General features: G+C 47.7%; 1 protein-coding gene across 7 annotated transcripts in view; it reads right to left on the bottom strand.

Moving 5' to 3' along the window:
- Window positions 1-27160, bottom strand: part of KANSL1 (KAT8 regulatory NSL complex subunit 1) — a 71163-nt gene that overhangs the window by 35169 nt on the left and 8834 nt on the right. For all 7 annotated transcript variants that reach the window (XM_065039513.1, XM_065039510.1, XM_065039509.1 and 4 more), the window contains one exon: window positions 20159-21545. In XM_065039513.1, coding sequence (XP_064895585.1) covers window positions 20159-21462 — 1304 coding nt within the window. In that variant the 5' untranslated portion in view covers window positions 21463-21545. The remainder of the gene's footprint in view (window positions 1-20158; window positions 21546-27160) is intronic.

The following is a 27160-nucleotide window of genomic DNA, read 5'->3' as shown; positions in this document are numbered from 1 at the left end:
CGTTTCCCCCAAGGGTATGGCACCATCCAACCCTGACAATATTCCGTTTTTTCCAACTATTTATATAAGGCACGAAAACATCCCAAACTCAAAAGCACCCCCTCCCTGCTAGATGAGATGCTGCATGGGACATGAGGTCCTGCACCGGAGCACACAAAGCTCCTACTTTATCTACCATGAATACTTATCACGGACAGATTTGGAGGATTGTTGGCCATTTACTGTTTTTTCTGCAATATGCAATGAGGAGCAAGAAAGGGGGCACGTCAGCGCTGGCTGCTACTGCAGTAGCGGGCCCCATTGCTAAAGCAATCCTACCGCTTCCAGAGTTCAGCCCTGGCCTCTGCGGAGTTCTGAGACCAGCTGCAGCAGATCCAAGCCCTAATCCTCGAACGTGAGAAAGGCGAGAGCCCCGACGGCAGGGGCCGACCGGCTGCTGCCCCGACAGGCGCGGACTCGGGAACCTGGACTCGTGACAGAGCCTCAGCGCCCCCTCCACGCCAGGCATTCCCCGGACAACGAAATCCCTGTCCAAAGCTTCATAAATCAAGTTCCTCCTTGTGAAAGCTGAACTCGAGGAAGCAACCCAAACCCACCCCCATCTCCCACCAGGACCTGGGCAGACAAACCCCAGCCCCCAAGGCCGATGCTGCTGCCCTGTCCTGCCTTGCCACCACCAGGAAATTCTCTGCACAGACCTGGATTGAAACCAACGCTGTCTAAGTTAAAAATGAGACCAGAGACACCCACCCCAATCGATGGGTAGCTGTTGGACCCGTCAAATTTGACAAAGAGGAAATAAGCCTGGTCACAATTCAAACCCTTCTCTGCAACCACTGCACAAAGGGGTTGTGCAAACGTATTTCATAAAAAGGTCAGAGAAATGAGAAGGCAAACGACAGACAGGTGGCACGGCTAAAGGAGATAAGGAAGAAGAAGGAGGCATGAGCATCTAAGCCAAGAGAGCAGCATCCAAGCAGTTCTTCAATTAAATCCTGGTTTGGTTTCACAGCCCTATGCTTCCAAGTTGACAAGTAGTAAATGTGAAGTGGAAAGTCCTGTTTTACTTTGAGCAGGGCCTGGTACATGGAAATGGCATCTCTGAACACAAGACACCGGTCACCTCCCTGCAACTCCAATTCAGAGGTGTCAACGTTTTCCTGGCAATGGAGCCAAAGTGCACTGACAATTACAGTCTACAGGACAGCGCGAACTTAAGGCACACTGCCCTCAAACCTCAGCAAAACTCCCGCTGGTTTCCATATAACCTTTGTGCAAACTCTACAAGACAACCATCACCTGTTTGCATTACAGGAAGTTATTACACTATCTGTCAGAAAAATGGACACCTTGGTGCTTTATCTCATCTTCTAACACAATCCAAATACAGAATTTAGCTTGTCAGAACTGCAACACCATTTCAGTATCTCCTGTAAACGTCCGTTTTTTTCAAGACTAAAGCTTCCTATATTTTTAAAAATTATTCTTTTGCATTTTAGTGTTTAATTGTTTAAAGATAACTCTTTTTGAAAAAGCCTCTGGCACTCCACAGCTTCTCGATCAAGCCGTGAGCACGACACAGAGCAGAGAAAGCACACGCCAGGAGGATGAGCAACTGAAAGGAAGAGCAGGCACAGGGGGCACTTCGAGCAGTTTCTGCAGGAGCAAGAATCTAAATAAACCTTGCCTGAAGCAACAAAAAGTAGGGAGATGCAGCACCAAGAGCAAGGTGCTTTACCCGCACCAACAGCACATGAAAGCATGAAAAGACACAACACTCCTGACCACATTTCACAAAGCACTGGGATTTTTTTAGTGGGTTTATTAAAAGATGCTTTTAAATTCAGGAAAGACATTGTGGGAATTCAAACATCACTGTGAAGCTTCATTAAAAAATAACCAAATAGGGAAATGATTCATTCACAGGCAAGAAAATTTTCAGTAAAGTCACAAAGACAAGAGACTTTGAAAGGCATCACATCTCACAGTCAAATCTAAGCTCTGTTCAGAGGGTAAGAGGCAGCAAGATCGTACCCACCAGTACTTACGCTTGCTACGCAGCTTCCCAGCGCCACGGGGAAGGAGACAAGAACTCATGGCTACAAGAACAAACGAAGCACATTCAAGCCAGAAGTAAAAAGTGTTTTTGCAAATCCTCCACAGCTCAGGCAAGCAGGAATTTACTCAGCTAAATCACACAGCCTCTACCATGATCTCTTCTCACATAAATGATCTCATCTGGCCGTACGACCTAAGGCTACAGAAAAACAAAAAAATCTTGACACCATTTCCCTAAGCTTGCTTTCCTCCTTTTCCCGCCAGTTCTCTCAGTACCATTCAGTCTCCTTCCAGCAGCTTTTCTGTCCCACTGCCCCACGCGCTGCCCCGCTCTCCCCACCTCAGTCCTGCCCAGCAGCCGGAGGATGCCCCGTGCACACACCCCGCGGGCCCATCCAGGAAGCCTTCAACCACTAAATATTCTCAGTCCCAGCAACGTGTCCCAACCACTAATATCCAGCAGTACCGGTATCCAAACATTCAGCCACACCAGCCGTGCCGTGGTAGTGCTGGGAGACAGAGCCAAGAGGCCGGGTCACCTCACGGAATCAGCCCCACTGCAGAAGCTTTAATCCAGGGATTCCATTGTACTTTCCACTAAATTCTCCCCCAAAAGTTGCCACGAGTGTTGAGACGCCCTCTCAACTGCCCACTGCTGTGCACGCCAACGAAGTCAGAACTTGAAAGATGACTGGACAAGTATCAAGAACTGCAGTTTCAGCAAATTTTGGTTACTGCAGGTCCATAAAGGCACATATAGAAAATTCAAGTTACCCAGATGGCAACGATCTAGCAGATCTTATATATGCCGCCTTCTTCAAAGAAAGTCTAAAACTAAGAAAACTGGCAGGCGAGATTCTGTCCCTTACGCAGATTTACTACTTGCCCCAATTCCTGCTCTGTCACCTGCTCTGAGCAGCACAGGGCAGAAGCGGCTGCCTTACCGTGGCAAACGAGTCTCAAGCAGAGCACAGCTCAGCTCTGCGCCAGCCATCGTTTGGCTACCAAAATACCTCCCCTTTGACGCACGGGGTGCCCAGGCACAGACAGAAGGCGCACCTGCCTCCCGCAGCTGGAAATCCTGCTGGCAGAGGATGTCACCGGGTGGAGCTCACACCTGCCTCACACTATTCATGAGACAACTGAAAAACTAGTTCTGTTTCGGAAGTCACAAGTTATTCAGGGCATGCTGGAGGGGGTGTTACTTGGACAGCTTCAAGCAGGTCCCTAAGCTGCATGTCAGGGTTACAGTCCTACAGTCACATGCATGGGGCATTCGAAAACATCTGGGCTGAATTAGACTTGAAACATACTACAACTGAGCTCCAACCCAGCGAGGTCCCCAAAAGCAATCCTCCAGCAGCTGATGGCTCAAAATCTTACCTGGAAACATCATTCAAAGACCTTCATCAATCTCTTCAAAGAAGAGACAGAGAGCGGGGCTATGTAACCTGTGGGTGCCCGATTTATTACAGGTGATGTGAGCAAGGAGAAATTCAAATACATAGTTAGAAAACAAGGAGGTAGAACAGACTTGGAACAAGCACCTCTTGCAGCTACTCCTACTAAGCAACCCCAGTGCTTCACCACAGCCATAGTCATCCTCCCAAAGTCCCAGCCAAAACTCAATGAATCACATACCAAAAAACCAGCAAACAACCGGAAGCGTCCGGCTCCAAGCTGCTGGAGAATCTGCTTATTCAGGTTGCCCTGCAGCTACCGGAAACAGAGACGTGGTGCGGCGGAGGCGACAGAGCCAGCCCACGCGGCACTCTTCCTACAACAAAATCAGCGTTCGGATCTCCCTCGAGCGCACACAGAGGAACAACCCCTCACAACCAGATGTCTCCCCTTCTGCTCTGACTGTTCACAAAACCAAGAGCCTTCTAAAATGTATTTAGTAGTAACTTTTGGTTTTTTAAGAAAAATTAAGCCTCCCTATTGATTTCATATAGCAGGAAAAGAACAGGCTGCACCCATTTTCAAGTATTATTACAGAAAACATAAGTAAAACCAGAAAAAGTGTTACCTAATTGCAGCAGTGTAGCATCCCTACACCTGCTCACCAGACACTTTGGGTCAGGGTCAGGTTTACGCAAAGGTACAGAAAGTTGGACAATGGTGGGGGAAAGGAGGAGGCTAATAAATGCCAAAATTCATTATGCATGAATTCTCTTCAACCACCTACTATTCAAAGATTGAGTGCTGACCATGATTATTTTCATCTTCCCACGCCTTCACGAACTCCTGCAAAACCTGCGCGTGTCTTGAGACAAAATGGATAAACGCTGGGGCGGTGAATAAAACCTGTGATCCGTTTTCCATGTCTCGGTGCTTCTCTTGGCTATATCCTTTCATAGGACAACATCCCCCACTTCAAGATCGAGAAACAGTAATTGCTTCAAAACAGCAAAGAATCCCAGAGTAACTATTCCAGACTTCACGACACTCTGGGACTACAGCCCTCAGTGAACACGGCTTGAAGAACCACTCTATGCCCTCTTCCCTTTCAACTCTCTAAAATAAGGTGTAAGAGGAAAGCTGCCAAGACACTGAAGAGTAAGGCCACCTGTTCTGCCAAGCGCACTAAAGGAAGCAACAATAACCAAGTGGCAAAAGCACAAAGATAAAGGGTTTTGAAACTTCACCGCAATGACAAACGAGCCAGGAACTGCTCTCAAGGACTCGAGACCCTGTGATGTGTCCCTCCGGGCCCTGGGAACAACTCCCCCATGCACAGAGCAGCGGGGTCGCCTCCAGAGGTCCTCACAGAAACACCTGCAGAGGAACTGTGTTTACTTCAACTAGTTTGCTTACCAAATTGAGTCATTTGGCTGGCTGAGATTAAGTAATTACCAGTGGTATGGCAACAACGGTAGGACAGCTTCACGGTTTCTGGAACAGAAAAGTAGTAAAATGTGGTCCCAGAGCAGAGCGAGTAGAACCAAGAGATCATTGCTGCCTCATCATTATACTCAAAATGACATCAGTTACTTTGGCCCAATTATGACCTACATGAAAATGTAAAGACTCTCACCAGAAGAATCAATCCAGCGCTCCGCTCAAAGTGGTCACTGGGCTTCTGGTCAGATCTCTGAAGTGATTCATACTGAAAAGCCATTTGAGTTTTCCTGCACTACCCAGAGGAACCAGGAGCAGCTATTCCTAGCACCTCTGCCAGCCCGTCCTGCAGCGCACAGAGCGCGGGGTCCACGCGCGGAGCAGCACGGGGTCCACGTGCATAGCGCAGGGTCCACGCGCAGAGCAGCAACGGGGTCCACGCGCAGAGCGGCACGGAGCCCACGCGCAGAGCGGCACGGAGCCCACGCGCAGAGCGGCACGGAGTCCACAGAGCAGCACGGAGCCCACGCGCAGAGCGCAGGGTCCACGCGCAGAGCGGCACGGAGCCCACGCGCAGAGCGGCACGGAGCCCACGCGCAGAGCGGCACGGAGTCCACAGAGCAGCACGGAGCCCACGCGCAGAGCGCAGGGTCCACGCGCAGAGCAGCAACGGGGTCCACGCGCAGAGCGGCACGGAGCCCACGCGCAGCGGGGGGACAGCGGCCTGCTGCCAGAGCCAATACACGACGTTCAAAGCCTAACTGCTGGGTTAGTTGATGTTAGTGTAGTGCTTTCAAGATGAAACTACTTCATGTGCTAAGCATTATTGTCAAGTCTAACGAGAGCAGACTTGGCTCTAGTAGAGATACTAGAATTACATACACACAAATTAAAATGTTTGGACCCTTTCCAGAGCAGATCATTCTGAATTTGTCTTTCTGCTTGTCAGTACACAGCTACACGAATGTCTGCTTTTTGTAGACATGGTACAGAAACCTGCACAGCCGAGTTCCAACCCTAAAACTAAATGAAATGATATCAAAAGCCATTCCTGCATGGCAGAAGACTGTCCCTAAAACCAGCAAAACGGCAGCTTAACTTTGGTCACAGGATACCTGTAGAGCTTGGAAAATCTCAACTTTCTGGTCCACAAAGTTCTTCTGCCCTCCCCAGTGAGACAGCACACCCCTTCCATGGGACACTTCACCGAAACACCAACACTTACGCAAATAGTTGTTTCTGATCCCAGTGCTACCGGAGTTATCCTTCAGCACGTCTTAGCTTTTTCTTGGTCTGTTTACACATCTTTATGCGGCCACAACGCATTAAGTTGCTAATGATTAACACAACCCTGCAAAAGAGCAGAATGCTTCTCATTCCTTATAAAAAGCTACCCGGAATGCAGTATCAGTTATCTCATTTAGATACAGTAATAGAAAGATTTATCATTTCAATCTTCAAGCTCAAGACGCTTTCTACTGCATCAAGACAGTGAGCAAGAAATCAAAATAAGGAGTTCAAAGCCACATACCTAGTTTTCACATAGCCTGGAATTCCATTGACTGAAAATAAATGGGAATATTGAGCAACTAAGCAGCATTCACGAAACGCTGCACTGATGTCAAACAACCCAGCTGCTCTTGAACAAACAAACAAACAAAGGCAAGGCAAGGCGATTTACTGGAAGGACAGTGCGTGTTTGTAGCAAGCAGACATGGCAGGTTTGCGACCGCTACGCTGCTCCTCCCTTTAATCCCTAAATCACAACAACGGAGCGAGGGCTGGATATGGAGAACACAACCAGGAGGAGATGGAAGAGACGCCCCCAGGCTGTACCACCAGGGAGAGGACAGTCCCCTGTCACCAGCCACAGGCAGGTTCTTCAGCTCCTCTCCCTCCCTCCACAAACACAGCCCGACGAGCCGGGTGCCCCTGCACAGCAGTAACCCCACCGAGCTTTTACAGCCTCACGAACACGACCCCAGCAGCTCCACGAGGTTCTGCCGCTGGCGACCACCCCCGGCAGGCCTGGCAGGTACCCGGCTCTGCCGCCTGCGGGTGGGACACCAGTGAGATGCTCTTCTATAGGAGATTAGAAAATACAAGGTACAAGGTGGAAATGCCACAGGAACAAGAACTGGTGAGAAAACACCAAGAACTGCATTATTTTAGGCTGAAGAGATCGTTGTATCTTAACTGTATCCTCCCACTTCACCCGCACTGCCCAGAGCCAACCCAAGCGCTCTGTCGGCACCACCTCCATCGCTCTCCGTCGCTCACACGCATCGCTGGCTGCTCCAGCACAAATTTATTTTTCTTAGATGGATTTTTTCCCCAGCCCCTTTCAATTAGGTTCAGCCAAGACACACTCTCTACTTCAGGACTTTTGAAAAGGAGTGGATAATGTTCACTTCATGGCAACAGAAAAAAAGTCTCTGTAGAGAAAATCAAGCCAGTTTCCACCTTCTGAGTAAACTCTCCTGTAGTCCAAGAACCACCTTTTTGAAAGGATCTCATGCTCAGACTATTTTTATTTGTATCCTGTGCAAAGCCTGCAACAAATATCCAGCAATGTAACAAAGAGCTGGAAAGAGAGAAAGGAAAGGTGAATATTGGGCTGTTTCTTTAATTTGGATCCTTTGCAATCACCAGTATGTTATTTAATATTGGGCTCCGATTTGCAAGAATAGATTCTCCTGGAAGATGGGATAAGTTTAGAAGATGCTCTGATGGGCGGCACTGAAACGCCTCAGACGGGTCCCACCGTCCCCCTCAGCTCCTCGGGAAACCACAGCACCGCCCTCCCCAGTGGATCTTCCTAAGGGGTGTGTTCACTCCAGAAGGGTCTCCTTATTCTTTTGGGGGAGAGAGAGGGGGCTGAACAGAGCACTGACCTCACAGTCACTGCTTTCCAAGAGTTATGCTTTGCTATAGGAAGCAAACATTAGATTTTTTTTTTTAATTTCGTTTTTTATTGACAAGCAAAAGCAAAGCTTTTTCACATTGACCTGTCTAGAAGCCGAGACAAAAGCCAAAGACGTTGAGCTGTGGCAACTTTCAGTCAAGCAACGCACGAGCAAAGGCAGCAAATGAAAGCAGTCTGCAGTACTGCGTGGTCTTCCCGGCCCCAATGCTTGATAAAATTTACGAAGGTTCACACAAAGCAAAGAACAGAACTCAGCTTCTCAACCTACCGAGGTTTCTAAAATCAGCTGCAAACAACGTTGTCAGGCTGACAGCAGGTTCAACAACCCAAGGTCTGATGCCTGATCACGCTATGAAACAGGATCATTCACCACCACAGCAAATCATACCGGGCTGACCCGAGACTCTGCTGCTTTAGGAAAACACTCTCCTCCCGACTCACGCCAACACTATCTGCACTCAGAAGAGTGGTACATTTTCAATGCATTCAAAAAGTTCAAAACCAAGCACTTCACAACAGAAGCCAACACAAAAGTAATAGTGTCAGAAGAGCTGTTGCTGCAGGCTGATTGCTGCGTCGCCTCGCGGGGCCCGAAGCGCCAGGCGGCCGGACAGCCGCACTCCCACGCGTTTTCACGTCCCCGGACCCGGAGGATTTCGGCTTCGGCAGGGAAACGACACGTTTTTCCCTAGTGCAGCTGGAACAAGCCGTGCTGAGAACCAGCTCCGTAACGCAGCCGCTGTACCTCAGCACGCTCGTCTCGCTCAAAGGGCGAGAAGGTCACAAAGAGACAGACAATGGGATGTTTCAACCCAAAAAAAGGCAGACCTTGGTACAAAGGGAAAAAAGTCCCTCCAAAATTATTGTACGATCTCTTGCAATAAATGCCAGGACTTCAAAAGTTATGTTAGCCCGCACTAAGCCAACAGGCAATCACAATGATCAAAAAAAAGGGTGTATCTAAGTGAGCCTTTTGCACTTTCTTTTACATTCTGCAAGACACTCTGCCCAGCTCTCTACCCTAATGTGTGTCAAAAAGCAATCAGAGGTATGATGGAGATAATTAATCCTTGAGGAAGCTGGGCAGCTGCTGTTCTTAGCAGCAGAGAGGAGGAGGAGGAGGAGGAGGGGCGCTGCTGCTTTGCTCCGACAGCATAAGCCACAAATAAGTAGATAATCACAGATTCTCAGAACCTCCTTTATCTCACCATGCATCAGCGAAACAAATAAAGCAAGATGCTTTTGGGCAAGTTACTCTCAAAACGAAGTGAAAGCCACACGAGCTCCATTGTTTCAACGGATACTCCCATTGGTACCAGTCAGCAGTTCTGAAGGGCAGCAAGGACAGGCACACAGCCCAGGATTTCTGACCTGACCAAAATCCCCAGTCGCTGGGCAAGAGGCACCCAGCCTGCTCTGAAACCCCAGTCCGTCTCTCGAGAGGCCGGCTGGCGGGGCGGTGAGAAAAGGCTTCGCCAGATACGGATTCTTCCAAATGTTGTTTTCAGTCTCTCACACTCAATGGCAGATGACACAGTTTTCTCCCAAGGCTAACAAATTCAAGTGACAACACATGTATTCAGCAAGACTACTACAGCAAGACTCGAACAGGAAGGTTACTTCATGTACCAGTTTTGCTTAGTTGAGAAATTCAAACACCTCCATCGGAGGCGGGGCGGGGGGAATCCTACCAGAGGGCTTTAAGGTGACCAGGGCAGGGGGGCAGGTTTCAATTACATAAGGCGAACATTTAACGCAGCCAAGTGCTTGGGATGCAGATGGTTGTTAGCAAGCAGACAAGAACTAGATGAAAGTGATTTTGAGGAATGCCACAGCATCGGAACACGACAGCAGAGGATTCCTGCAGGTTCACTGGCTCTCAGAGCACCATGCGGTGTGCAGTGGCCTCCCAACGCTGCAGTCCTGCCGGCATCGCTCGCTCCAAGCATCGAAACTAAAAGCTTCTGGGAATTTATCACCAAAGCATTCATGAACATGACAACAATGAAGAAACCAAACAAAAACAAACCCACAGAGTCTTCTAGGAGTTGCACTGCTGAGAATCAAGAAGATTTTAGATACCATCTTTAAGTCGTAGGAAGGATGGGAAAAGAAAGGAACAAAGAGGAAAGCGGGTGCACCACAAGTGCCTGTGCACCCCAAGCACCGCCCCGAGCAGCGCGCAAGCCCCGGCCCAGCAGGAACTGCTGCAGAAATCACCTCAGCACACAGAGCAAAGGAGATGGCAAAGACGCAACCACTGCCATGGAGAGGGAGACAGCAGAGGGAAAGGAAACTCATACGCACAAGGGAAAGAAATTCATACACAGAGAATTCAAGTAAACACTGTTGATATTTTTTACTAGGTCTTTGTACAGCCACCAAAAGGCTTAATCATGTCATTATTCCTTTAATTTATCATAGAAGAGTGCCGTGTCCTCGCACACAAATTCACTTGCTCAAGCACAACAAAGCGCAGGTAAAACGAGCAACTCAATTTGCAGAGCAGCTAATCTGACGAGGGCTTACCTGTACCCAGCCTGACCAGGCATTTGGTTTCAGGAGTTCAACATAACCAAAGCTGCTAACAGCAAGCAAAGGGGGGAAAAAGGGCAGAGCTGTGCCATGACAACTAGGCTGGGCTACCAAAGCTCTCTCTTTACAGAGGATTCTATTTTGAAAATAGATGCTACGTCAACAGCCAGCATGCAGCAGAATTAGATGCAAAATTAACTACAGCTCCTTATAACAAAAAGACCTGGACACTAATGCAAGAGGTGAGCCAACTAAGAGTGGAAGAAGAGGCACTAGGGCACACTTGACAAGTCAAAGATCCACACAAACGAGTGAACAAGTACAGCACTGCTCTAACTGCAGACAGATGCAACTCCAGTCTGTTCGTCTGAATTCAAAGAACAGCTCATGTTCACAAAAAAACTGCTGCTGGTGGGGTTTTTTTCAGCTAAGTTACACACTTCATAAACCAGTTTAAGATCTAATACACAAGACAACCAAAGCCTTCAGGTCAGATTTTCTGCAAGTATCGCTTATTAAAAGAGGTTTAAATAACAAGAGTTAAGTTGTTTTGGGCTTCTTGCCCATTTCCAGAGGCAGAGAGAGGGGGATGGCAGGAGGAGCGAGGGGGCTGAGCGTGTAACGCTGTCTTTAGGCACAATGTGAACCATCACACTGAACAACTTTCTTTAAGGGTCTGGCTACGACTCAAACAGATTTGTTTTACTTAAAACCAGTAAGACTTTGACCAATATGTGAAGAACAAACCTTGGAGAAGTCATGAGATGACACTCAGGTAAGTATATGACGATGAAAAATACTTGAAAATTAATGAGTATCAATTTAATCCACATGGACATTGGAAAAGTGGTTATTGCCTTCAAAGATTTCCTAATGTGGTTGTTTCTTCAAATTATTTTAGACTTACTACAAACAGCATCTTCCCTTTGACCTTCAGAAACTCCTGTCAACAGCAGGAGAGCCACCTACGACACAGGAGCAGAGAGAGAAGGATGTCCTTGGTTTAGCCCGAGACAGTAAAAAGCCAGTTCCACAAACTGTTGCATACACGGAGCAAGAGCCCCGCAAGCGTTCTGCATTCAAAATGCAGATCCACAGAAGGCTAATTGTCTCATTTTTTTTCAAATAGCCAGCACTGTAATAGCAGAAGTCACATGAAGAAGGGCTCCAATTCACACGAAACCAGGCAGATTTAGCTGGTGCTACTTTTATTCATGCTACTGTCCCAGCCTTGGAATGGTAATGGATGCTAAACAGAAATATTCCGCCCTCGGCGACTGGGATGCGAGCCTCCAGCAGAAAAAGGAAAGCTGCTAGGATCATGGAGAAGCACTACCCATCCACCTCAAACCGCACAGATCAGGAACTGGGACTACAGAGTCAAGTTCTGTCAGAAGCCGCCAATGCCATGCCAAGATCACCAAGCACCAGAGTAGCTCCAAGAGCCACCCGTCTCTTGGCCAGCTCTCGCCTCTGGATCCCAGCACCGCCCACTCCACGTGCGCACACGGGTAATCCCGCTCTCCTCTGTGCTGACACCCCCAGCAGCACCTGAAGCGATGGTGCTGGGCAGAGACCGGAGGAGCAGCCGCACCGTGCCCCGGGCACAGAGCCGCGCGCCCTCCCCTGCGCGCAGCGCCTCCTTCCCCAGCGCCGCTGGGGCACGGGAGGCGACCGCAGCGCGCAGCGTGCTCGCCACCCAGAATGCAGATGCAAACATTGAAAAAAGGGAAGGTGCAAAGCACTGAGTTTATTTACGATTTGAGATCTGTTCCTGAAGTGCAACAGATCTTTACTCGGCATTAACACAGTGGGAACTGACTTCCACAGGCACATACAGCTCCTACGAGTAAAACCGCTCATCCTGCCAGATCACTCAGTGCCCACAAGCACATGGAGAAGGAGCAGCAACGTTTGCAACATCCAGAGGCCCAGGAATGAAGCAGAACCGCGTGCTGCTCCGCTAAAAGGCCGTGTCCTGTCCAAAGTCAAAGGGGCAGAAGAAACGTGGTAACTACTGGCCAGCTTCTGATGCGGACGAAGGGCAGGGCAGAACCAGCTGTCACTATGCCCAGGCTTCACAATCACAACAGAGAAAAGTGAGAAAGCGGCTGTGCGGAGCCTGGCAAGGAAGCGTCTGTCGCCTCCGGCCAGCTGCATCCAGAAGGCACCAGCACCGCAGGGATCGGCCACAGGGCAAGGGCAGAAACTCAGGAGACTGCATTCCTAACTTCATAATAGAAAGATTACACATCTAACTGGATAACAGAAAACCTCAGATAAGATACACATAGCGAGACATTTGCGCACTGATGTTTAAGCTAATCTGAAAAGTAGGAATTCCTTGCTGGGTTCCTACAAGTGATTTAATTGCAAAGTCATCTAAACCACAATGCCTTTTACTCCCCTTCACTGCCTCTGTCGACCTAACTGTGTGGAAATATGGGTTTAGATGGTCAGCTGCTGACCCACTTAAATATGTGCACAGAAAGGTCCCTCTCTAAATCCTTTTTCTCCAAGAAACCATATTTTGGTGATTTCTGACTATTGCATCTACATAAAACCCCTTTGTTTCCTATGGAAGAGTGGATAGGATTGGATAATGCAATGTAACATCACCAGCCCTGAGACAGCCAAAGCTCAATATTCATCATTAAGCAGGAGCCACCAGGGAATTCACTAAATGCAGATAGCCTGTAAAGCCATACAAACGCTCCTGAATGGATACATCCGATTTCTAACTCAACTACGCTTACAGAAACCCTCATGAATGCAAACGGGGTAACAGCTCCTAACGTGTAACCGAACAGAGAAGACGAGCTCCAGAAGTACTTCTGAGATGGAGCATTTTTGACCTGGAGAACAAGTGAGAGCAGAGTATTTCCAAAGTTTACCTGTTGTACCACAGAGGAAAGATTTGTGGCAAACATTCCCAAGATGACTGAAGTTCTCCTATCTTCTGTTTGCTGGCCAAGACAAGTTCAAACTACAGACAGCTGTTCTCTCCAGACGATGCATCGAGTCACTGTCCCCTACCTAGCATCAATTTTTCTGCTCCAAACAGAAAATATAATCAGACTTCCCCCGGACCTACAGTGCCTTCCATTAATATTTTAGTGCTATTCCTTATACAAATAAAATCTCTTCAACATTTCTTACAACAGCGTTATGCATCACTATGGAAACTGCTAAAATGTCACAAATACAAAAGCCTTAAGATCTCCTGCATAAGGAGTACCCCGATCCCTCTTATTTCCCTCTTTTCGTAATTTGATGACCAAATGTTTTAAGCCAAATTAAAAAAGAAAGTCACCATTACAGTAGGGGGTGGTGTGCCGGGTTTGTTTGTTTGTTTTGAGACATTCCATCCTCGTAAGAAAACTGATGAATTTTGCTCTCAACAGCACAAGTCTCTGGCTGTCTCCTTTCAAACCTTTCACCGAAGTGTCGTCCCCCCACTGATGTGGTGCAATTCTGTGAAAAGGCGTGTTCTGCACGGAAATCCCAGGCACCATTAACCAAATCCTTAAGTGGGCAGCCCAGTGCCAGGTACCGCTCCCATTAACAGCTCGTTCAGCGCTGAGGTCAAAGCTGGAGCGGGCATTCCAGAAAGCAACCCTTCCACTGAGAAAGCCGGGCCGGGGCAGAGCTGCGTGTTACTCACGCAAACCACGTCACTGGATCAGCAAGTCTTCCAAACGCAGAGCCAGAGGCTGCGGGGACAACTCGGCGTGCAGGGGAGAACTGACCCATCCCAGGTCCGATCCAGCTCCAGAGGCACAAAGGACAACTGCAACAGACTCAACTGCAATTCGAGTTTCTCCTTCCGCTTCCTGGCCGAATTACTATTCAATACACCGAACTTCACTGTATTTGTATTTTTGAGCCCTTCCTTCATTTGAAAATCCAGAAGGTCAAACCTAAATCAAGTTCTCTACTACGTAAAGCATTTTATCTGAGAATGGCCCAGAAAAGCCATCCAGCTGTCCAAGCCTTTGAAACGAGCCACTTGCAAAACGCACCGTATCCAGGACGTGCCCAACACGCTCGGTGGAAAGATCTGTTAGGGTAGTGCCAGTTTAGCAAGGAAAACACTTTCCCCCCGCTGGAAAGGCAGCGCAGAGCCCCCGCCGAGCCGGTGCCACCAGAGCCGGCCTGCCGCAGAGCAGGGCAGGCGGGGGAGCCCATGCTGCTGGGCAATGAAGACCAAAAACGCCTCAGGAAGAAGAGCGCGTCTGCGAGGCACACCTTCACAGCCTTTCAAAGACAGCCCATATTTGGCATTGCTCCAGTTTTAAACTTAGTCATGTAGTCACTTTTTGCCTTCTGTCAGTATCAGCAAGAATAAAAACGCAGCTCTGACCTGCAGCTGCTCGCAGACGCTGGTGTAACGTAACACAGAAGTCTCTTCTCCATCCCCACACGCGTATATTAGACTTCAATATTAGAGATCAGCCCTACATGGGGCCCCTCTCCCTTGCCTAAACACAAACTGCAATTTCACATGAGACTGTAGGAAAGCAGATGAGTTACTATATGAGGTTCTTAATGCCACATTCACAAACTTCACAAACATGTTTTTCTGCTGCTTCTGATGCTGTGACAGGATTTTTCCAACAAGAAGTAAATATTTATGCAACCCTATCCAAAGTGTCACCCACAAGTCCTACAAAATCTGAAACAGAGCCCTTTCTTTCTTGCTGCTCCACCAGGTAAGGACTATCAAGACAAAGCGTAGTTTATTGGTAGGGACAGACACCAAATCCTTTCTAGTCTTCTGCATTATCTTTCCACACACCAGCCCAGTCCCACAGCCCAAGAAACAGGCAGAGATCTGACCCCAAACAGAACAACCCAAAACCCTGCAAGAGCACCAAAGGCATCTGCCAGACAGATGCAGAACGATGCTTTGTCTGCATTGAACAACCCACGCACCCAATCCAAATGTTTTCCTGCAACACGGCGCCTGACTCCACCATTATCCTTTACACACAGACTCAAGACCAAGCCTGGTTCTCTTCTGCACCCCTCTAGACAACCGTGACTTCAGCCCAGAAAGACACATTTAAACCAACGCATCAAAACTCCCTCTAGGATGAAAGCCAACCAGGTTCTGCGGATGGCAACGTGAGCACCCACGCCAAAAGCACCCAGCCTCCCTCCCGTACTCCTGCGAAGCCTGCGTGAGGATCAAGGCTCAGCTAAGTCAGGAACAACTTATCAGACACCCACCGTGGCTATAAAAGGTGTACAACGACCAACATGTCCTGGAGAAATAACTGACTCGTTTTTCTAAAGATCTTCCTCAAGCAGTGTTCTCATTTGCTCTCTCAAAAGCAAGAGGGACTTGCAGAGTGTCCTACTTACTCTTGGACACCTGATTAAGCACTTTCAAACAATGAACAGCTCTCTGCTATTACGCTTTCAAATGCAAAGCAAGAGTATGGTCAACGTTCAGGATTTACTCTCTCTCTTCCCAACTGAAAGACACTTCAGGACCGTCTCTCTTGACCAACATTTTGCAGCTGAGCAGCATGGGGATTACAGGCAATTCACGTGTGACACATGCAAGTTTTCATCAAGAGCTTAAGAACAGAAGGTTAAGCACTGTGTGGTCACCAGTACCTACAAGCACAGCTAGAAGTCGAGAACTAGAAATACACCATAAAAAGCAAAGCAGGTAACTGAAAAGGTTATAGAGAGTAGAGACAAACTTCTAGGATTGCTCTGCATAATCAGTCAGTGAAACGTGTCTGTGGGCAGGAGGAAAAGCTTCCTCAGTCCCTACAGGGGATTTGCCATTTGAATTACAGCTCCATGAAGTCAGAGATTTGAGAAATGCTATTTAATAGCCCTTGAGATGCAGGCTTCCTTATCATGGTCCTGCCTGAAAAATATGACTAACGGAGGAAAAATCAGAATTTCTAAATTCTACTTCTCAGTCAACTGACGCTCAAACTGCAGCTACCTCTTGAGCAGCCGCTGATCCGAGCGCCACGCGCCCCCTCCCGCACGCGACTCTGAAACTAGTGCTGACAAAAGCACTTCTTAGTGAGAAATCCTCACTGCTACTCCAAGTCCAGCAATTCCAAAATCCAGGCACCATGATACGACACAGCACAGGGAAGAGCGAACACACAGGCTCCAAGGCTGTGGAACGATTTACTGCAAGGACAAACAGCAGAAGGCACTTGGATTTCCCACTGCTAAATGAGGATAACTAAGTGTGCTTAGGCATCGTGGCCACAGGCACGGCGAACCGAACGTGCTGCAGACACCACCTGACCCTCCAAAAAGGTGGTGTAAGAAGTTCGGCACTAGCAGCTTCAGTTCACTCTCAGCAGCTTGATGTAAACGCCACCGAAACAGCGACTTTCTAGGTAAGAAACCTGACTTGAAAGATAAGTTCCAACTAAATGATGGTTTTCACTACCTTTTCAGATTTTTTTTCCATGGTACACAGAGTAAAGTTGTGGATTGCATATACTAAATCACATACCACTAACCAGCTAATGACTACTGTGCTGCCTGACATAGGTAACTCAGCAGCTAAAAGGAATTGACAAATTCTGATGAAACTAGTCTACAGTTAAATGCAAGACAACCAAAGAAACCAACCAGCCTGAGAAAAGTAACTTCCTCCTTATATGTATTAGTACAAGGCCACAGAAACACCAGGACTTTGCTTCTTGCTAAACCATCCCGCAGCCGCCCAGCACGCAGAGGAACTCACCTGCCCGGCTCCTGATCCTACCCCACCGCCAACAGCGCTGGGGCCCTTCCACAGCAGCACAGTTTCAGTGCCGCAGGCGGCTGCTGCCTACAGGCACACCCAGCCACGGACCCCCAGCACGGCTCCACACGGAGGCTCCCAACGGCCTTTGCCACCGCCAAGCACAGGCAAAGATTCTCTGTCACCGCACATGCTTTGAAGTGACACATCAGAGGACTTCAGCTGCGAAGCAAACAGTTTTATGTTCTTAATCTAAGAGCAAATGAAAAGCAACGTGGTGGTCCTCGATCCACATAAATCTAAAAATGCATCATGAACTAATCCCGTCTGCACGAGCTTTCTTTCTCCATCAACTGCATGAGAGCCAAGAGCACCTTGTTAAGCCAAACCCACAGCTGGCAGGGCTTCCCAACAAAGGTGTGACAATTCCCTCCCTGCTTTGTTTATGCATTACATGATGGCCTGGTCACGCACCTAAATGACAGCATCTTCCTGGGCAGTAGGACTGTGAGTGCTTTAAAAGGACCTACCAAGCTCTGACAGATCCTTGATGCTACTGGAAAGACAACTCCTCAGGGAGATGCTGCTCCATAGCCAAGACCAGGCGGGCCAGAACAGTACAAATGCTTCGAAGTCTGTCCTTGACCGGATACCGATTCTGGAATGCCACCACACCAGAAAAGCTCAAAGGTCAGCTCTTATCGAAGCATGATGTAAGCAAGTCTTTGTTTCTTTTGCATGCTTCTACTTGGATCCCAGAGGCAGTGGCACAGCCACTTGCAGCAAGCAAGCTACAAGACACGCTGCAGCATAACTCTCAGTAAAGATCCAGAGCAACCAAGGAGTCTGGGGGAAGGCAGAGGCAACACCCAGCGGAGGCAACACCCAGACAAGGAGTGCTGACTGAGGGGCGAGACAGAAGTTTTTACACTCAGTAAAATATTCTGTCTTGCCACCAAAATTGAAATAATCAGTGTAAAAGTCTGCCACCAGTAAGTATACCCAGCATGCTGCAAAACCCAGCCGTATCTGAGCAACACTGCAAAAAGCCTTTGCTTTGCTGTGCTCACACAAACGTAAAACAACGCTTCTGTACAATAAGCTGGCCCAAGGCAGCTTCCCAGTGGAAAAGTCAGTTCTTCCCCTTCTTGTCTCTTAGCACTACTTTGAAAATCGTATTTGGAAGTACTCAGATGCCTGTACTAGCTCTTCAGGTTGACTTCAGGAACTTGGCTAACAAGCACAAAGGTGCATTCAGCCTCAACTTCAGTAGCACCAGAACTCGTGAGACCCAATGTCGAAGCGCTCAGGCCAGCAGGACTGTCAACAGGCATAAACTCTGCACTAGGCTGGGTGGGCCTGGCCTGGATGCCATTACACATATACGCCAGCTTCTGAACCTACAGACAACAGAATAACCGTTCTTTTTATTAGCTTTAAAATCTTCGGCTTTTTAGGAGTACTCAGGAGGCTGGGGGGTCTAAGGGCACGACTAACACAAAGGGCAGGAAGGTCAGCAAAGAATTCCATGCATCACGTCTCTGAATCCCACACTTCCTCCTGGGAGTAAGATGAGTAGCAAAGAAATTTCACTTCGCTAGATAACACGTGAATCTATGAAACCCACAATATCAGAAACTTAATATTACTTTGGACAGAATTTTAATCAAATGTCTCTTCTAACAACAAGTACAATACCCATAAATGCAATTTTACTGCTAATCCCAATAGTAAGTTTGTGGACATCATAAAACGGGAATAAAGTTCCTAAACTGTCTGTTCTAACAGCACAAGGACGCTTTTATGTCCAGCCAGCAGGGATCACTAGCACCCCAAAACATGATGTGACACTTAGCCAGAATTTCATCTTCAAGAGCTGTAGCGTCTGTTTATTAGCACTCATTCACGAGAGTGTGTTTTTGGAGGATGCTGAAGTTATCAAGCACACGCATTGTTCACATTCACCTACCTAGTTCAGTAATTTTGTGTGACACAGCACTCGACCAGCCATTAACATCACTATGGACAACAGGATCCAGAACACATTCAGCTATTTCTCCAGAGATCTGAACCAACCGAGAATAGTGCAGGTATGCAAAAGTCCAGCCTCGACCGGAAAGCTGTCCGCATTCCGCTGAGGACCCCTGTGACTGCTGCAGGGAGCTTTTCACCAGCTGAGGTTTAAGTTCAATAGGTCCATCAGGGTGGAAGAGATCACTCACTGATGCAAGCAAGATTTTACACAGACTAGACAAACAATATGGCTTTTAAAGAGATTTGTGCAACATGCTCTAATATGTACTCAGCGAAAAATTCTTGGGTTTAGAAGAAAAGTTTCCCTTCTTCCTTGACCTGTCTCAAGACCTTTTGCCTTGACAAGGCTCTTCCTCCTCCACACACAAAATGACACCTAATACTTATGCAAACAGAATCCAGGTAACTACATAATTATGAGGCTGTTGTCATAATTTAATGCAACTCACAGACAAGAAGAAAATGCACAACAACAATTTCCCAGACTCAAGAAGAGAACACACTTCACACTTCCACTGGCACTTCGATCAAATCCTTTCAGAGGGCTTTTTCCAGGCAGTTTGTTTAACAACAATAACAACAAAAATTCCCCCGTTGCAACTATGCTGTCAGCTACGAAGATTCAGGCTGGCCTTACTTTACATAACTGCTTTACAATAAAGATTCCCACTGTAAAAAGACAAACATTTCATTTCAGGGGACAGGTCCAATACATCACGGGGAGAACTGCTTGGAGTATTCCAGGTTTGTACTGCGGCACGCTTGCACCACTCCAGCATTTCCAGGACCTGCTGCTCCACAAGAACACCAACAACTACTGTACGCACAAAGAATTTTATCTCCAACGTTGCATGTGCTGCCCAAACTGGGAAGTGTGCTGCAAATCACACCACACTAGTTTTAACCATTACTTCTTTGACCTAAGCCCATTAAAAAAAGAAGTGTTCCTACAAAAAACAGATTTTTGCATCTGCCACCTTTCACCTCGCTTTCCCCCTACCAGAGGAAAGCAAAGCATGACTGCTACTTACAGTGGTACGTGGGGTTGTTCAGGGTCTGCTTTGGTCAGCTCCTCCTCTTCCACATCAGACTCTCCTCCTGAGCTGCTGTCGGTGACATCCGAGTCAAACGCTTGTTCACTGGATCTCAAGTTGGCCACACCACTGGCCGTGAATCTCTCCAGTTCTTCCGATATGGAATCGCTCTTCAAGAAGCTGCTTAGGCCTTCTGAAGTAGCTGTCTCACTCGGGGCTTTCCTCAAGGCTGCTTCAGCTTTTCTGGTCAACATCAGCTGGCTTCGATGACTCAGGGGGTCCAAAGTTGGAAGCTTGCTTAGAGTTTTCTCCAAGAAGCCACCCAACTGCTGCTGGATGTGTCTCTCCACCTGCTTTGCCTGCACCACCTGCAAGCGCTTCTGCAGCCTGCGGGCGCGGTTCTCGATGTCTGCCTGCCGTCGCAGCAATGCCCTCGTCCTCATCTCGGAGTCGAGAGCACTGTGGTGACCAACCAACAGAGAAGGTTTCTGCTCTTCCAAGTTACTGCTCCCAACGTCAGAGTGACCAGCAACACTGGGCAACCTAGTCTCCCCACTGCCACCCTCAAGCACTCTCTGTTGCTCCATAGAATTAAGGAAAGATTTGTTTGCAGTGCTACTATTGCTAAATGGAGTTGTGTGCTCTGCATCAAGGCTTCTATGCGGAAGAGTGCAATTGGTCAAACCAGTCTTCAAGTCCCCCAGTTCAGAACCTCCTGAATTATAGTCAACACCCTGGAGGGCAACAGAAGGAGGAGCACATTTCCCACCATTCAGAGAACTAGAATTTTCACGGTCTGAATTGTTACTTTTGGCCAATTTCTTGGCCAAGCCATTTACAGGCGCTTGCGGGAGAGATGGCTGGCTATTAGTACTCATTGTTTTTAGATTCTCCAAAGTGAATTCCAACACTGGTTGCCTCCCCAACAGATCACTTGTTTTCAAGAAGGACTGAGATAAGAGAGAGTGAGATTTAAGGACTGTCTGCTTGTTGAAGACTCCTTGCAGCTTCAGAGGCTCTTTTGAAGAAACAGATGTTACATCTGAGCAGAGATAAGAGGCCACTAGCGGCTGCAGCTTGCCCAGCTCTTCCTTCGTAGGGTTGTTTCGGAAATCTAAACCAGGATCCTCTGAAGCAAGGGCTTTCCTTTTGGTGCCGTTGGCAGCCAGGAGGATGCTGTTGGCGTTTCCGTTGCTCTCGGCGCTGCCAGGCGACAAGGTAGAGGACGGGGGAGCCAGCTTGAATCGGATGTGGTGAGCTTCAGCTGCTGCGTCAGTGAGAGCGGGCGCCATCGCAGCCATTCAGCACAGCGAGACGGGCAGCGCAGCCTCTCCCGGTGCCGAGGCCAGCTCCGCCGCCTCCCGCCGCCGCCGCCGAGCGCAGCCTACAGACAGGAAAGGAAAACACAAAGTCAGGCATCGCGCTTACAGAAAACAGAACACGCAACACGGACAACAGCAGTGAGACCTATCAACGTGACACTCGTGGTAAGGCCACGCAAGGTCCACGTTCAGCACAGCACCCTCCCCTCTTTGTGACCACCAGCCCTGTGCTCAGAGGAGCCGTCCGGGCAACAGGCAGCTAAAACAAAAGCAGCAACACACAAGCCGGTCCTCAGGATCCCCCAGAGCTAGTGCCTGCCGGTAACCACCATTCCCACCTTTCAGCCCATTCACTGAGCACAGCAGCGTCCTTCCAGGCCCTGGTTACACCTATTCCTCAATGCCAGCAGCTCACTAACTTCATCCTGAAATTCCTTGAGCTACATTTATAAAACAGTTTTCACTGCTTCTATTGCCAGCTCAGATGCATTACAAATGATGAATTAGAACTATAACACACAACAGAGACAGGGCTTGAGGAGAACAAATCTCCGTATGCTTAAACTCTCCAGCGGCTAAAGAAATCCCACCACCCCACACCCACCGGCAAGCCCACCGCTTCCCAGAAAGCCTTGGATTTTAAGAAAGTCGTTTCCCTGGTGCACATGAAACCAGCTTTCCCAGAAGTACGTTTCTGAATAAGCCAGGTGATTTCCAGTATTGCTATTCCCATTTCTCTTTTAAGAACATGGATAAAGATTAACCCACATGCGCACCGTGACAGAGCAGTTCCACGCTCAGACTGCAACAGCAAGCCATGGCTTAACTCACCTAGATCAAACAGCTTAAGAGGAATAACCAAAGGCCTTTCATTCACGGACACTGTAACCATTTCCCACCCACCTTCAAGTCTCTGGTTATTTACCTACCTTCTTTACCACTAGAAGTACCAGTGGTTTTTAATGCCCTTTTTTAAACTGCGTTCACATAGCCCACAGTACAGGCTGTGCTACAACTACAAGTTACTTTATTTTCCTTTTGCTGCTAAAGCTATTTCAATGTAAATTTAATAATAAAAATTTGCCCTGATCTCTTGCCTGATATGCCAATCCTCTAATTTCATGTAAATTTGCATCAGCTTGTCATAGCTGTTCATTAATGCATTCCAATGTCCAAATGAATACGCCACTTTACATGAAAAGTGAGAATTATCTAAAGTTTGAATACGCTGAATGAGCAAGATTGAGCAGCCGGTTTTGCTTCCAGCCTGGTTCAGCTGCACCAGTCGCTCCCCAGCATCACACCAGGTACGTCCCCACAACAAGGGAACACAGGCAGACATTCGGCTGAAAAACACGAAGCACCAAAACCCGAAGTTTTGTGAAAAGGCAGGGATGAGTTAGAGAAACAAACCCACACCCCATGGAGGGAAGGCCCACGGGACAAGCTCAGTGTCACTTGCTCTGTTTGGTTTCCAATGAGCGGGTACACTGGCCAACTGGCACGCTCCTCGCCAAATGCAGTCTTGCTAATTAACTCTCTCGCCAATCACAGTCAGGTGACACAGAGGAAAAGGCAGGGGAGAAAGGATGCGCTCACAGGGGAACTGATAAAAACAGGTTTTCAGCTTTTGTAACAGAAGTACACAGGCACCAGAGATGGGTTCAGACTTCAGAAGTTCCCCGTTGACAGAACTCAAGTGTATTTTGTAACCAACTACACCTTGTCCTTACAGAAAAAAGGATAACTGCGTTCCTAAAAATTTACTGCACGCTCACTGAAAATGGCTTTTAGTCACCATTTGGGTCCATACAGACCTTTCCTAAGCAATGATTATCTGGGGGGCGGGGGGGAGAAGGAACTTGCAAGGAAGTTTGTACTTGTAGCTAAAACGCCCTTGGGAGAGGAGGGAGGAACTGCAGAATAAAGGACCTCCCCGCTGCAGCCTCCCAACAGGCCTCCCAACAGGCACGCACACCTGGACGACTGTTGTGGACAGGAGCTCTCAGTGCTGCGGAGATACACTGGCCTGTCCTCCAGAGGAAGACTCTGGATCAGTGCTCTTCACCACGGCATCGCGAGACACCGAGCGCAGCTTAGAAAACACACATACTGCAAAAACAGCAGAGAAACCTGCACTTGGTCCTCAATGCAACGATTCTTCACAAACGTACCTGCACTGCAGCCATTTATGAGTTTACCTAGGCTGAAGATATTTTAGAATAAATTTGCAGGTCATCAACTTTAGTTAAATTAACAGAAGTAGAAAACAGAAGCAAAACTTTCACACTGCCTTTTCCTGCAGGTAAGTGTTAGGAAACTCACTTGAAAAAGAAAATCCTCCTCCTAAGCTACTGCTCTAGATGCCTTTTGTTATCACCTTTCAACACTTTATGGTTTTAAGGTGGATGTTTATCAATTCAGAGAGAGATTTACATGGGAACTAACTCTCAAAGCTTTAATTAAGGAAACATGAAGGCAAGTACAGGATGATAAACTTATTGATAAGCCAGCAATCACATGCAGCTTGGCAGACCCTACACTTACAATGACCTACATAAACAAGCTTTTTTTTTAACGTTAAGAACACATAGAAGAACAAGAGATTTTTACACTATATACACAAGCACCTTACAGATATACTAACACTGCAGACTCGCACCTCATCTCTCTGGGAAAAAGAAGAACTTTAAGAACATGCCAGCGAACGGGACTTATGCGCTAGAGCCAGTCAGAAAGGCATCACGAGCTCTGCTCGGACGGTCTCTCTTTCCGACCGGGAGCCCTCAGGATTTAAACAAAACCCGCGCCGCCGGCGCGCGAGCGGCATCGCCTTCCGGCCGCGCCCCCGCAGCGCCGCGCCCCCCGAGAAGAACTGACTCTCAAGCCTGTGAATTCTCACTGGATACAAACAAATCACACCAATTGCATGATTCGATGGCAGAGAAGGTTTTATCAATATGATGTCCGAAGGAAAAACAAAAGCCACAAAGCAGGGTAACTGTCATCCCCACAATCAAAAGTCTGGAAAGTTGAATTTTAAGCAAGAATGCCTTCACCTGGAAAATGAAGCGGCTGCAGATAAAAACACCCACTGCTGCCAAGTTACTCTTGAGAACAAAGTTGTTGTTTACAGTAAAAAACAAATAAATGTGGTTTAAAAAAGAGTAACGGGGCACCTGCAGAAAGAGGCAGCCTGACGGAGCAGCGTCCTCATGAAATCCAGGTCTCCCCCCGCCGAGTATCAGAAAGATTTTGTTTTTCTTTCGCATGATCTGGGCAAGTTGCCCAGGAAATATGAAAACCTGAACTCAGGACTCGGGGAGCAAGTCAAACAAAACACAGAATTGCCTTTTAGCTGTAAAGACACATTTTCATTCACTAGGTGTGGTCGGACCTCATACAGACCTTTGTTACTGAAACTTTTAAACCTTCCTGCCCCCAAAAGTGCACCACTTTAACACTTCCTATTTTAAAACATGGCACAGACTATCCCTACAAGAAGTCTTTTCAGAGTGCCTTGCGTTAACCGGCTATGTCCTCAAGGGGAAATAACAGAATAGAAAGGAGCAGAATCCAGTGTCTCCAACCACTAGATCCCTGCCCAATCTGATAGACTGGTCTCCAGCGGAGTTTAAATACCTTGTTTTGAATGGAGTTCCTAACACAGCTCTCCAGGACACATCAGCTCAGCCAACTGCAGAGCTCAGCACGCCGACTGCCACGACCCAGCGGGAAACAAGGAGCACAACTCCTGAGCAGAGGCACTCGTCTAACAGAGGGTGATGTTAACCACGCATCACAGGCTCCTGTTGACGGGCCGTAACTACAGCCTGAACTCAGTCTGCTGTTTCTCATTTAGTGTAAGGCAACTTCACGGTAACTCTTCCCGCAGTAACCGCTGTCACTGCAGACCTCAACGGGAGCTTGGAAAGATTTCAGAGACCGGACTCCTAATGTTTGATAGAGACTTCTCTTCTTCAGCTTTAAGATCCACCTTATGCTAGTGCCTCTGAGGCCTGAAGCAGCTCCTGATACGGAAGCATATATTATTAAACTTCAACACTTGTCTTTTTGCCAAATCTGCAAAAACGAGGTTTGCGGGAATGACCAGATGAGGATGCAGCCTGTTCAGGCCGAGAGCTACTACCATTTCCTCTCTTCAGATTTGATTTTTTAAATCCTTTTTCCTCATTTTATCAGGTAAACAGCAAAGTTTCATCATTAAATTCAGGTACTGCGCCGTGAAAACTCTGTCCTCCAGAATTAAGTCTTCACAGCTATTAGCAGACCCCATTTTGCAGTTCGTCTCGTTCTCTAAGCTGAACTGTACTTCGGCAGCCATCTGCTAGCAGTGGTTCAGGGGGGTGACGCACACTTAATTTCTAACTTTATTTCAAACATGAACAGCAACTTATCCGAGCTGTCCTCTTCAAAAACACGGGTCTGAACTCAGGCCGAAGAGGACGTGCAACATTTAATGGAATTATGTTTACTCAGGTCCTGCATCACTAGGACTCTCGCTGATTTGAGTATGACAACTTCTTGCTCATCTGAGAAGACACAGAAAGCCTTTATTCCAATTTAAATGTTTTGTTACTGAAAACTGAGACCTTGAAGACCCAGCTAAACGGCTATACACAAAGCTGGGAAGGATTCCTGCTGAAAGCTTTGCTGCTTTTCATTCCAGATAGACATTGTATTCCTGGAAGTTATGAGCAGGGACACGGTATTTATAAAATGCACAACGGAAACGGTGTTTCTCAGATCACCTGCCATTCCGACCGCCCAATGCTGAGGCTCTTTTTAATGAAATGACAAATACTTTGAACAGAGGCATACGTGCAGAACTCTCCTCTTATTGCTCTAATCAGTATGGGAGCCGCCTGAGACACTTGTGCTGAATTACATTCCCATGTCACCATAAGCTGGCCCACCTGTTTCCTACACAGTCCAGTAAAAGACCACACTAACAAAATGCAAGGTCAGGTGCTGTTAAATTAGCGCGGGCAGAGATAATACTGACCTACTCTCAAAAAAACAGTTCAAGAAAAACATAATTTTCCAGAAAAGGAAAATTAGATGGAAGGGGAGTGGGGGGAGGCCCACAAGCCAGATCACCTGCTGCTCGCCCTTTCTCCACCTCTCCCCAGGCTTCACCCTTTCACCGCCTCCCTAGGATCTAAGTCGTCCCCAGGCCTTATCTTTACTTCGCTATACATTAAGTCTTATCCTCCCTGGAAAAGTCTTTCAGGCTCCTAAGGACACGCACCACTTGCGGCCTGAGCAGAAGAAGGGTGGAGTGCTAAAACTCCAGAGAGTCTTTGTTCAGAGTGTTCATTAGATAATGGCTGTCGCCTTCACAAAACACAGTTATAAAGAGGGCCAAAGGAAGTGACTTTGGTCACAGAACTGCTCAGTTTTCACCCTGGACTTGCGCGATGTCAGAACTTCATCAGTTCTCCAGTTACCGTCTGATCTCTTGAGAGCAAATGAGACTCAAATACAGCATTAAAAAAAATAAAGCGAAAAACAAAGGGAGGGAAATGAGCATAAAAGAAACACAGAGTCACATCTACCTGGTCATCTCCTGCTTCATCACCTCTGAAGACGGAATGCAAGTTATCCTCATTGCTAAACCATTACAAATCAGCTATAACAGTATCATAAGCAAGTT

Source organism: Columba livia, chromosome 23 (assembly GCF_036013475.1).
Source record: "Columba livia isolate bColLiv1 breed racing homer chromosome 23, bColLiv1.pat.W.v2, whole genome shotgun sequence".
Lineage (NCBI taxonomy): Eukaryota > Metazoa > Chordata > Aves > Columbiformes > Columbidae > Columba > Columba livia.
This window is presented reverse-complemented; position numbering and strand designations above follow the sequence as displayed.